General features: G+C 48.4%; 1 protein-coding gene across 1 annotated transcript; it reads right to left on the bottom strand.

Moving 5' to 3' along the window:
• Window positions 1–1,589: 1,589 nt before the first annotated feature.
• Ccdc177 (coiled-coil domain containing 177) lies at window positions 1,590–3,710 on the bottom strand. Its single transcript, XM_026385099.2, has one exon. It carries the CDS (start codon window positions 3,708–3,710, stop codon window positions 1,590–1,592), a length of 2,121 nt encoding a protein of 706 aa, XP_026240884.1.
• Between the last annotated feature and the right edge of the window lie 9,531 nt (window positions 3,711–13,241).

The raw sequence follows: 13,241 nt of genomic DNA, 5'->3' as shown, positions 1-13,241 counted from the left end.
TTGGTAATTTCTTTATTTCCTGACCTTGAGTTAATGTAAAAAGTAATGTTTTACTTCCCACCTTCCCTGATGAAGGCAGAGTTAATGGATGGATATAGCAGGGGCAATTTCAGCTTCATGGAAGGAAAGCGCTCTGAGGGTTAAAATTGCCTGGTGATAACTGAGCCTTTTGGACCAGGGTGTGGCCTGGTATTGCAAGTACTTCCTGCCAGAGTCTAAAAGACCGTCTGTCCATGATGTACTGCCCCTTCCAATGCCAGGAATCCATATTCCCAGAAACAAACTAGGCTCACAGCAGTCCTTCTGCCTCCCAACTCCAGGTCAAGAAAGGCACAAAGATGTCCAACAAATAATACTGAAGCCGCGCTTTGGATCCAGGAGACCATGAGGTACCAGAAGAGGAGTTCTGATGGCCCCATCTGGCAGTTAGGAAAGGTGAGGCACCAAGAGATAAATTAAATACTTTCAGTCATACTTGAGAAGGTACCAGAAATTTAAGGGAGAGACTCTCTTTTTCCTGGGAAGGGAGGGGGTGAGACTCTACCAACAATAGTGAGCACAACTTTCAACACGGAGACAAGTCTAGCTCTTCAGCCACCACAGGACAGCAGCCAAGGATACCATAATTGTCTTCAGAGTGGTGGAGCTGATCCCTTCACAGAGGGAATCCCTAACTCCAAACTCTGGGGCCCACCCTTGAGACTGCATCCAGGGCTGAAGATTTAGGCAAGAACGGCCTGGGCAGGCACATAAGGTAGCTCTGCTTAAGGCATGGCTGCTGTCTGCCAGGCATGGGCTTCACACTGGGAGGTGAGCATCAGACACCACTGCCCACCCCAAGTCATCCTGCAAGGAGCTTCATGGGTAGACAGTGCTGCCTGAGGAAACCACCACCTCCTGGGCCCAGGATTTCCATTAAAGCTTAACAGCATCACCAAACCAATTCAATTCCTGTGCCACTTGGGAGAATGAGAGAGAAAGAGACAAATTGATCATTATCTGCAGATGATTGTCTAACTAGAAAACCTAAGGGATTCAACTGAAAAAGTATCGGAGCTAATAATACAATTTGCTCTGGTGACGGACTGATAGTCAAGCATACAAAACACCAATGATTTTTCTGGTTCACTTTGTGCATGGCCTGACACCTTGGAAGTGCTGTGCTTTTCTGGCAGGCCTCCAAGCTTTGTGCAATGTGCCATATTTTGAAAGATGGAGGTAATCCTGATGCCCCTCAGCTGGTGCAACTGAAAGCCTTCTCAGACACCAGTATTAGAAAGATGCCTTGGGCAACTGCGTTTGAAGGGGTGTCCCCCTCCATGCTCTTGAGGGGTGAAGAGCTTCCTATGCAGCTACACTCTATTCCAACCCAAAAGACATAGGGAGGTTTGGCAAGGGTGGATGTAGGCAAAGACTGTGCCACGGCATCTCCAAACGAAGTAATTTTTTTTAAAAAAACAGTGCAGAATGAAAAGTTCCATGTCTGTCCTTTCATTGCTTCGTTGGCCAGAAGGCTAGGGAGTTCATGGTGCTGGCCCTGGAGTTCCGCCCTGGGACTCTGTGTCAGTCTGGCCAGCGCAGCGCAGCAATCATTTGCGGTCGAGGCTGGCGTGTAGGTGGGCCTCCCGCACCATTCGGTCGAAGGAGCGTGTGTTGGTTTCCTCTCGCACCTTCTCACGCACGTGGAAGGAGGCGCGGGCTGTGGAGCGAGCACTTTCCAGCGCACTGCGTCGTTCCCGCGTCAGCTGCTCGCTGCGCTCCAGCTTCCGCCCTATTGCTTGGAGCAGTTCCCTCCGGCGGCAGTCTTCGTCTCTCTCCACCTTCTCCTTGTTAGCGCGCTGGGCCCGCTCTTTCTCCAACCGGGTCTGGCCCACGCGCCGGGCCTTTTGCTGCACTGCCTCTTCGGCCACCTGCGCGGCGTGCTGCAGCCGTCGTTCCCCGGCCCGAGCCAGGGCCTCCAGGTGAGCCTGATGTTCCCGCTCTTTGCGTTCCGCGGCCTCCTTGGCTCGCCGGCTTTGCAACTCCTCCTTCCGGGCCCTCTCCCTCAGCTCCCGGGTGCGCTGTTCCACCAATTGCTCATAGTTTTCCTGCGCGCGGCCCAAGCTGGCCTCCAGGGAGCTCCGCAGGCCCTCTCGCTCCTCATGCTGCTGCCGGGCTCGACCCCGCAACAACGCCTCGTGTCGCGCTCGCTCTGCACGACTCAACTCCCGCTTCTCGCGCTGCAGCTGGCCCTCCTGCCGCTGCTTGGCGCGGGCTGCTCGCTGGGCGCGCTCCCTGCGGACCTGTTCAGCCCGCTCGCGCCCTTCCTGCAGGCCCTCTTCCCGCTGCTTCAGGTTCTGCTCCTGCTGCAGTTTACGCAGCCGGTCCTCCCGAGCAGCGCGCTCCACCCGCTCCCGCCGCAGTAGGCCCTGGCGCTCGGCCAGCTCCCGTCGTCGTTCCTCGCTGCGTTCGCACTGCTGCTGTCGCCGTCGCGCTGCCTCACGCTCCTCGCGGCCCCGGCGGCCGCGTCGCTCCTCCACCTGCGCAGCCCAGGCCCGCCGGCCTTGCTCTAGGGCGCGCTGCTTCTCGCGCTCCTCCCGCTCCCGCCGCTGCTCGGCACGCACGCGCTGCTGCTCCCACTGGCCGTGGGCTGCGGCGCGCTGCTCCAGCAACAGGCGCTCCTCTTGGTGCCGCGCTAGCATGAGAGCAGCGATCTTCCGGTCCCGCTCTGGCACCCCGCGCAGGCCTCGCTCGGCGCGCACTTGGCGTACGATGCGCTCCACGTGCTGAGCAGTCTGCGGAGAGTGGCTCAGGTCGCCAAGGCTGAAGCTTCGGCCTGTAAGTGGAACCAGGGTAAGCGCCGAAGGACGGCCCAAAGGGTTGGAGACAGAGGACGCTGACCCTGCCGGGCAGCTGTTCCTGGCTGAGGCCCGGGGCGGCCAGCGAAGTTCTCGAAGGCTCTCCCCGCTGTAGGAGGACGACGATGCACCGGACTCGGAACTGAGAGCACCGTCACGCCGGCGGGACAGCGAGTCCAGCGAGTGGCTCTTTCTTCCTGTCCGAGAACCTGCTGGAGGAGGTTGGATCCGAGCAGAGGAAGGACTGGGAGAGGTCTTGCGGGCGGCACGCGGTGCGGGTGACGCGGGGAGGCTGGTGCTGCTGCAACTGCTGCTGCTGCCCGCGCTCTGAGCTGGGGCTGATGCTGAGGCCGCAGCGGCGGCGGCTGCAGCCGCGGGGCCCAACGGCGTGAAGAGGCGCCGCTTCTCTTCGCGTACGATTCGCTCGCGCTCGGCCCGGCACTGCTGTAATTTGGAGCGCCGCTCCGCCTCGTACGCCTCGTACAGGCCAGTGGCCACCCGCATGGAGCGGCCAGGGGCCTCGCGCACTAGGTCAGCCAAGGCCCGTGGCAGCAGCTCCACGGGCTTGACAGCACAACGGGCGCAGGCCTCTAGCGAGCGGGGGCTGGTCAGCACGTAGCGGCTGCCCTCAGCCTCGGGACAGTCGAAGTTGAAGAGGTCGAGGTGCAGCATCGGGGACTGCTCCCGTCGTCCTCCTTCTGCTGAGCCAGGGACTTCTGCCTTGTGCGGCACCGCCGCGGAGGCCGAGGCAGAGGAGGCTGCGGGCTGCTGGGCGCCCTGGGCGTCGGGGGGCACAGACGCAGTGGCCCCGTCCCCTTCCGAGCCTCCGGGCTCGGCTCCCTCCTTCTCCTCTTCAGGCACCGGGTCCACCATGGCTGAGCCTCGTCCTTTGTTGGAGTCTCTGCGAATGACAAGGAGGGACATAGAGGAATACAGCTGAGAACTGTTTTCCCCTCCTCATCCATATTCACCCCTCCTAACTTAATCCGCTTTCAGATTAGGCTCAGAGGCCTGGTGGAACGTAAATCGTAAAACCGATGCCCTGAAAATCCAGGCTGGGGGCGGGGGGAGGGAACTCGTCCTCAGAGCAGCCTCAATCTCCCTCGGCCCCGGAATGCTAGTCCTGTGGTTAGGCCCCCTGGGCATCTAGCCCTCTAGATGCATCCCCATTCTACTGCAAGTTAAAATGAAAAGATACTAGTGCCGGCAGCATCCATCGGGGGAGGCGCTAGAGGATTCCCGGGCGGATTAGTGTATTTGTTTGTAGCTTAGGCGGGCTGCGGGGATGCAGCTTTGCAGGAACAAAAAAGGAAGAGGCCTGTTCATCCCAAAGTGCATTGCTGCAAGGATCCCATTTGCCTCGGGAAGAAGTTTACACTTGATTTCCACTCCCAAAGGAGATCTGTGCTCGGGGCCCCCGGGTGATGGAAGGACTGAAAGAAATCCCCAAAGACCCTTGCAGGAGGGCGATGGTTTCTTGCTCGTGTCTTTTGAGCAGGGCTTGCTAGGAGCTCTGCCTGCCCCCTCCACCCCCCACGGGTGTTTACAGGAGATGCCGAAGGCGCCTGCAGCCTCCCACATGCACCCAATCTCCTCCAAGTCTAATGTGCTAAAGGTATCCTCCACTCGTCTGGGCTAGAACACCCGCCCCCTGATGCCCACCAGTTCTCCCACCGCATCTCCGCTGGCTGGGCTCCTTGAGTGCAGTGAGCCCAGCCGCGCCAGTGCCTGTCGCTTTGGGTTCCCAGATCGGTTCACTCACCCCACGTCCCGGGCTCCGGCCGCGCTGAGGGCTTTTGTTCGAAGCTCCGCTCTCGCTGGAGCCTCTTCAGTCTCTGCACTGGTGGGGTCGGGTTACTGCGGGCTGCAGCCACGAAAGGAGCCCCAGCTGCCGCCGCCTGCGCCTCTCCATGGGGTACGCAAGCAGGGTGCAAACACCCCAGACACTACCTACACGCAGGAGGGGGAATGCGACAAACTCTCCCTAAGATAAAGCAGCTGTGTTCCCTTCGCTCTCAGCGATTCTTAAAAAAGGAAGCCGGGTTCCATCGCTGCTGCATCCATCTCCACCTCTACAACCGTGAAGGTACCGCAGGTTTTTCGCTGCCCCCCGGCGCCTCCTGGTGGATACATAAGGGATAGTTTATTTGCTTAGAGGATGCAGAAATAAAAAATGCAGCATCTACATACAATATGTATATATAATATTTATGTATACATGAATACTAAATAGACATCTATGTGGATATATCACCAAGAAAACTAGGCTTTCTGAACCTTAGCTGAGTAGAGTGAGGGAATCACTCAGCTTATTTTTCAAGAGGATCCTGAGGACCAAAGAAACTTGATAGGAATAATGGGGTGGACATGTGGCACCTGATCCAAACTGTAATTTTATTTTTAAAGAAAGACTGAGCATACTCATATGGATTCGAGGCAGGAAGAACATATGTGTCTAGTTAATGCAACATTTTATGACTTACTAGTTCCAGATATAAAATTAAAAGCAGTTAGAATCATTTCATGAGTGTTATGTTGAGATACTTTCTCCCCACCTCTTTTCTGTTTTGAGTGGTACTGACCAGAAGAGAGGGATGGAAGAAATCCTTGAGGGAGGGGAGTCAAGGGAGTATGAGGGGAAGAGCATCAGAGACCATGGTGAACTATAGTAAAGTAGGCTGTAAGGAGAACAAGGAAATAACATGATTTGGTTAATATTTGAAGAACATGACTCTAGCAACAATAGGGTGGGGACCAGGAGGAGGCAGGAAGCATTTACCCAAGGCAGGGAGGATTGGGACCAGAAAGAGAGAGCAATGGTGGAGAAATGGGCCCTATGGGGAAGCTTATGGATTCTGGAAGCAGAGTCAAAGAATCAACACTCAAGGATGACATGGCTCTGGGGTGTGAAGACAGCAAAGGGTCAAGGCCGACTGCCTGGAACAAAAAGGTGGCTACATATGCCCCAGAGAATGGATCCAACAGGGAGGTTTTAACTGGTGTGGGGCCAAGGAAGGACAGGTTTATTTTTCTACCACTTGATTGTGGGGCAGAGCTGCTCAACAGGTGGCTGGATAGGTCATGTCAAAAGGTCTAGACAGGAGCTAGAATTTAGGGTATCATCACCATAAGCAAGATCCTAAACCAACAGTCTGAGATTTCCCAGGGAGGGCAGAAGAGAAGCTGGCAAGTAATGGTGCTGTTCTGAGAAAAATAGTCCATGAAGGAGGCCAAAAAGCAGAGGCAGGAAAGTGGTCTAGTGTAAGCTACTAGCAGAGCACTTCAGGAGAATGTGCCCTTGTGCTCAGTCCTCAGAGGTCCAGAAGGATTCCTACTAGAGTCAAATACCTATGGAAACTGTCGATTGTCAGTCTTTGGTGAAACTGGCAAAAGTAGCTTAGTATAGTACCCAAACCAGATACCACAGAGCAGGAAGTTGAGGTGCATGGGGGATGACAAAGAGAGAATGACAGATCTTTTTGACATTGGGTGATAGTATTAAGAACTGTGAAGGGTTTGGAATTCTATCCCACTTATATGCTAGCAAGTGAGCCTGCCACAGTCTGTGTCACAGATGTTGACACAAGATTCCTGGGACAGAAACAAAGGACCTTGTTACTCATGGCACAGTAGGCACATGAAGTTCATGGTTTTGCTCCACAGGTCCCACAGGGGCTTGTGGAGAGGTGAACCCAATTTGTACATGTCCTTACAAAATAACCCAGAACAGAAGCCTTATAAGACATGTAGAATGACTCGAAGGATTGCTCTCCGTGGAGAAAAGGAGCAATTGCTCACATGGCTGGTAAGAGGTGGGGCTGGGATTTGGACCTGGCTTTGTCTGATCCTGAATTGAACTCATATATTTCATTTCCTCACAAAGCTGAGCATCTGGAGAGGTGTGGATTCAGGTGGAGATGAATGGGGTGGTCAAGTCAACCTCTCCAAGCCTGCATTTCCCCCTCTTTACACGGAATCCTATTAAGTTGCCTCCCTCAAAGATTAATCAAATCACCAGGAGCAGTACACATGCCTGTAATCCCAGGATCTCGGGAGGCTGAGGCAGGAGGATTGTGAGTTCAAAGCCAGCTTCAGGAATTTAGTGAGGCCCTAAGCAACTCAGCAAGATCCTGTGTCTAAATAAAATATAAAAAGGGCCAGGGATGTAGCTCAGTGGTAAAGTGCCTCTAGGTTCAATCCCTGAAACAACAACAACAACAAAAAGATTAATCGAATCTATAAAAGAGCTATATAAATGTTATCTTTCTCCTCAGTTTTCACATTGGTTAAATAGGGACAATTACATCTGCTTTGTAGGATTGTTGTCAGAACTAGAAAGACTATATACAAAGTACCTAAACCAACACACTAAGTGGTGATAAAATACTTACCATTTAGATACCTTATCTTCCAGGCTTGGTTAGAACCAATTTGGAAACATCTATAATGTTTGCCAAGTTCTCAAGGGGAAGCCCCTGAAATGTTCTACTCTTGATTATGGCATGATTCTTTGTCTGGGAAGGTCACAGAAGAGGGCATGAGAAGGGAGCCTTGAAACAGGACACAGCCCTAGCAGGCCACTTCAGCAGAGCTCGCTTGACAATCATGGGGTGCCACTGAACGGTTGGATACCCCATGTCTCTCATCCCTGCGTCCTATGGGCATTTCAGAGGATGGATTTCACATGAGTGAAGTTCTGACTTCCTACAAGTTGGAAGTCCTAGCTTGTCAAAGAGCAAGAGTGTTGTGTTATATCCAATTTCATTATGACACCCAGTAAAGAAAGCATCCCAGTTTGGGAATACCCACCTGCTCCTTAGAAGTAGAGTGGTGGACAATAAAACCTGCCTTGTAGAAATGTGGGTTTCAGAGTCATTTATGGCTTCACCAGGCTGTGTGATTCGAGGAATATTCTTAACATCTCTAAGTCTCAACTTTTAGACTTTAAGCAAGGAAGGCATAATATGGACTATTGTTTTGACTTGCACACATCCTTTTAATAATAATTTACCAGTTATGTTCTTAGTCCCTTTAACAAGTAGCTCATTAATTTAGACAAAAATGCATTCAATGTAGATGTTACCACTTCTGTTTAAATTCCTTTTGCTCAGCCCTATCACCTGCCTCCGTTCTGTACTCATTCTCTACCAATATAATCCTATTGTCAGAAGAGAGGATTTTTATTTTTTTAGTACTATGGCCTGAAGCCAGATGCGCTTTACCATTGACCTACATCCCAAGACCTTTTTCTTTATTTTGAGACAGAGTCTCACTAAGTTACTGAAGCTGGCCTGGAAAATGTGATCCTGCTGCCTCAACCTCCCGAATCACTGGGATAACAGACCTGTGCCACTGAACCTGGCTGAATGGAGGTTTTTAAATTTTTATTTATTTTTTTAATACATACAATATCTTTCTTTATTTTCATTTATTTATATATTTTTATGTAGTGCTGAGGATCAAACCCAGGGCCTCACCCATGCGAGGTAAGTGCTCTACCACTGAGCCACAATGCCAGCCCCACCCCCTTTAAAATATTTTTTTAGTTGTAGATGGACACAATATCTTTATTTATTTTTATGTGGTGCTGAGGATCGAACCCAGTGCCTTACATATGCGAGGTGGGCGCTCTACCACTGAGCTACAGCCCCAGCCCAGGTTTGTTTTTTAACTATAAAATTCTTCATCACGGCTGATCATGGTTGTGCATGTCTGTAAGTTCCAGGTACTTGGGAGGCTGAGGTTGGAGAATCACTTGAGTCCAAGAGTTTGGGGCCAACCTGGGCAACATAGTGAGAACCCTATCTTAAGAAATATTTTAAAATCTATGTCAGGAGTTGGAAAAGTATGGTGTGGGGGCAACTCCACTGCCTGTTTATATAAATCAAGTTTTATTGCAACACGGCCATGGGTATTTGCACATTGTCTATACTGCTTTTGCACAAAGGCCAATTTAAATAGTTTTGACAGAGACCTTGACTCACAAAGCTTAAACTACTTACTATTGGGTTTTTTTATAGAAAAGGTTTACAAACCCCCTGTTCTTATGAACAATAATAGCTTGTGTCAGCAATCATTTATTGCTTTCCAGCTCCAAATTCAGCTTGTAGTTCCTGCTCTGGGAAATGTACTTTTAAGTATTTTCTGGGGGGCCCGTGAGCCTATGTGAAGGCTTGCTCCTGCGATATGTTGAGTGCTGCAGGTGTGTGGGAATATCCCATGGTACTCTGCTGCAGTTGCATGCCCAGATTAGTCCTTTGGTGACCCCATCTGTTGACCACCTTCCTGCGCTGTCCCGGGGTTGACCCTGTGTACCGGCATTGTGTCTGTAGTAGTGTTGTGATTCCCACACATTGGAGTCACCTGCAGCTTTGAACATGGTTTTCTGCTTGCCCAACACCTGTGGAGCTCTGCCCCGAGCAGACTTCTCTGCCACCCAGTAGACTGCAACCTCATCTTCTCCAAGGGGGTCTGAACCCTGATCTTGAGGAGGAAGCGCCCCTTCCAAGGGTCCTCTCTTGAACACTCTGCCTCAGGCTTAGGGAAGTTTTAGAACTCTCCTGATGCCTTTAAATGACTCTCCTTTCATAGCTAAATACCTCTTTAAATAATCTTCCTCTGTTTAAATTACTGTGTGGTTTCTGTCTCCCCATTGGATCCAGACCCATATACAACTTAAAGTGTTGCCATTTCCGATTCTTGGGACTAAAGCTTTTAAGACAAAATCTAGGATACAAGTTAGTAGGTAAAGGGAAATGTTTGTTAAAAACGAAGTGTTTTTCTCATACTTTAATGAAGTAATACACATTCATTAAAGTAGAAAATGAAGGGAAATGGGTGTGGGGCAGAAATTACATCACCATAAGGCCTCCACTGTTAGATCTTAATCTGTTTTTGGCAGGAATTTGTAAACTGCAGGAGGACAGGTTCCTGTCTGTGTCTGCTCATGATCCATTAGTGCTTGATACATAGTAGCCCTCCTGCTGAATGCCTCACAAGAGCAAGCAGAGGTCTGTGATCCCAGCAACTTCCAGACTGAGGCAGAAGGATCACAAGTTCCAGGCCAGACTCAGCAATTTAGTGGGACCCTGTCTCAAAAAATAAAAGGGCCTGGGGCTGGAATTGTAGCTTAGTGGTGGAACACTTGCCTAGCACATGTGAGGCACTGGGTTTGATCCTCAGCACTACATAAAAATAAATAAATAAAGGTGTTGTATCCATCTACAACTTAAAAAAAGGGGGGGAGGGGGATTGAAGATATAGCTCAGCAGTAGAGCATGGTATTGGCACCAAAACAAACACGAAGACCAATGATACAGAGTAGAATTGACAAACAATGACAAACCCACATAAATACAGTCACCTCATAGTAGACAAAGGCACCACAAACACACATTGGAGAAAAAAAATAGCCTCTTCAACAAATAGTGCTGGGGGCTGGGGATGTGGCTCAAGCGGTAGCGTGCTCGCCTGGCATGCCTGCGGCCTGGGTTCGATCCTCAGCACCACATACAAACGAAGATGTTGTGTCCGCCGAGAACTAAAAAATAAATATTAAAAATTCTCTCTCTCTCTCTCTCTCTCTCTCTCTCTCTCTCTCTCTCCCTCTCTCCCTCCCTCTCTCACTCTCTCTTAAAAAAAAAAAAACAAAAAAACAAATAGTGCTGGGAAAACTTGAAATCCATAAGTAACAAAATGAAATGAAACACCTATCTCTCACCATGCACAAAACTCAACTCAAAGTGGATCAAGGATTTAGGCATTAGCCAGAGACCCTGTGCCTGCAAGAAGAAAACGTAGACCCGGGCTGGGGATGTGGCTCAAGCGGTAGCGTGCTCACCTGGCATGCGTGCGGCCTGGGTTTGATCCTCAGCACCACATACAAACAAAGATGTTGTGTCCGCCGATAACTAAAAAATAAATATTAAAAAAAATTCTCTCTCTCCCCCTCTCTCACTCTCTCTTTAAAAAAAAAAAATGTAGACCCAACTGTCCATCATGTAGGCTTAGGAACTGACTTCTTCAACAAGACTCCTAAAGCACAAGAAGTAAAATCAAGGATCAATAAATGACCCAGGCATAGTGGCACATACCTGTAACTAGCGGCCTGGGAGGCTGAGATAGGGGGATCGTGAGTTCAAAACCAGCCTTAGCAACTTAGAAAGGCCCTAAGCAACTCAGTGAGACCCTGTCTCAAAATAAAATACAAAATAGGGTTGGGGATGTGGCTCAGTGGTTAAGTGTCTCTGAGTTCAATACCTGGTCCAGAAGGAAAAAAAAATTTAAAAAAGAATCAATAAATAGAATGATATAAAACTAAAAAGCTTCCTCAAAATAAATAAACAAAATAAAAAGCTTCCTCATGGCAAAGGAAACAATCAAGAATATGAAGAAAGAGCCTACAGAATGGGAGAAAATCTTTGCCAACTGCACCTCAGATAGAGTATTAATCTCCAGGATATATAAAGAACTCAAAAAACTAAAAACTAAATAACCCAATCAATAATTGGGCAAAGGAACTGAACAGGCACTTCACAGAGAACGAAATACGACTGGTCAACAAATATATGACAAAAAGTTCAACATCTCTAGCAATTAGAGAAATGCAAATTAAAACTATACTGAGATTCCATTTCACTCCAGTCAGAATGGCAATTATCAAGAATACAAGTAACAATAAATGTTGGCAAGGATGTGGGGGAAAAGGTACACTCATACATTGCTGGTGGGACTGCTAATTCGTGCAACCATTTTGTAAAGCAGTAGAGATTCCTTAGAAAACTTGGAATGCAACCACCATTTGACCCAGTTATCCCACTCCTCGGTTTATACCTAAAGGACTCCAAATCTGCATACTGTAGTGACACAGCCATATCAACATTTATAGCAGCTCAATTCATAATAGCTCAGTTATGGAACCAACCTAAGTGCCCTTCAAGAAAATGTGATTTATATATATATATATATATATATACACACACACACACACACACACACACACACACACACATACAATGGACTATTACTTAGCCATAAAGAAGAATGAAATTATGGCATTTGCTGGTAGATAGATAGAACCGGAGACTATCATGCTAAGTGAAATGAGCCAATCCCCCCAAATCGAAAGCCTAATGTTCTCTCTCATATGAAGGATGCTAATACATTATGTTGGGGGGGGGGAGGAAATAGAAGTTCATTGAATTAGACAAAAGGGAATGAGGGAAAGAGAGAGGATAGGAATAGGAAAGACAGTAGAATAAATAGGACATAACTTTTCTATGTTCACTTTGAATACATGCTCAGTGTAACTCTACATTGTATACAAACACAAGAACGGGAAGTTATACTCCATGTTTGTATAATATGTCAAAATACACTCTCCTGCCATGTATATCTAAAAAGAATAAAATTTTTTGAAAAGTACCACATGCTAGCCGTGGTGGAGCCTGTAATCCCCGTGATTTAGGAGGCTGAGGCAGGAGGATTGCAAGTTCAAGACCAGCTTCAGCAAATTAGCGAGACCCTAAGGACTTAGCGTTTGTTTATCTCAAAAATATAAAAAAGAGCTGGGGATGTGGTTCAGTGGTTAAGTGCCCCTGGATTCAATCCCGGTATCAAAAAAACGTACCATGCCACTGAGTACTATTAAGAAAATTCCCACATCACTGTAATCCCAGTGACTTGGGAGGCTGAGGCAGAAGGAGGATCACAGATCTAAGGCCAGTGTGGACAACTTAGTGAAGCCCTGTATTAAAATAAAATTTAAAAAGGACTAGGGATGTAGCTCTGTGGTAAAGCAAGCCTGGGCTCAATCCCCAGTCCAGTGGGATTGAGGAAGCACCAAGCCTAGCAAGGAGGTCTGGAAATACGGTAAGCCCACCCCTTAACCTGCATGCCCATTGGAGTAACAAGCCCTAAACATCAAGAAGTTAGATAATTTGAGTGATTCATGTTTATCTGCAAAAGAACAGAAGGAGATATCTGTGAATAAAGCTGAATTTCAACACACTAAACTGTATGTCAACATTAAAAAAATTACTAAAAATGAAAAAAAAAGAAGTTAGATAATAAGAGTTAAAATTAATTACAAGAATCGGTAAGCAGCATAAAACATTAGTTAGCTCTACAGGGTAAGTCCCTCAACCTCTCTGAGTCTGATTTCCTTTTTTTTTTTTTTTTTTTTTTTTTTTTTTTTTTTTTGGTACTAGGGATAGAACTCAGGGGCACTTGACCACTGAGCCACATCCCCAGCACCATTTTTTTTTTTTTTTAGAGACAAGGTCTCACTGAGTTGCTTAGCGCCTTGCTGTTGCTGAGGCTGGCTTTGAACTCATGATCCTCCTGCTTCAGCCTCCTGAGCTGCTAGGTTTACAGGCATGTGCCACTGCGCCCAGCCCTGATTTC

The sequence above is a fragment of the Urocitellus parryii genome, chromosome 6 (assembly GCF_045843805.1).
Source record: "Urocitellus parryii isolate mUroPar1 chromosome 6, mUroPar1.hap1, whole genome shotgun sequence".
Classification (NCBI taxonomy): Eukaryota; Metazoa; Chordata; class Mammalia; order Rodentia; family Sciuridae; genus Urocitellus; species Urocitellus parryii.
The sequence above is the reverse complement of the archived record's forward strand: the minus strand, read 5'-3'. Positions and strand labels throughout refer to the sequence as shown.

Excerpts from the sequence above, each read along its gene's own strand:
- Ccdc177 (XM_026385099.2), bottom strand. The coding sequence starts at position 3,710 with ATGGTGGACCCGGTGCCTGAAGAGGAGAAGGAGGGAGCCGAGCCCGGA.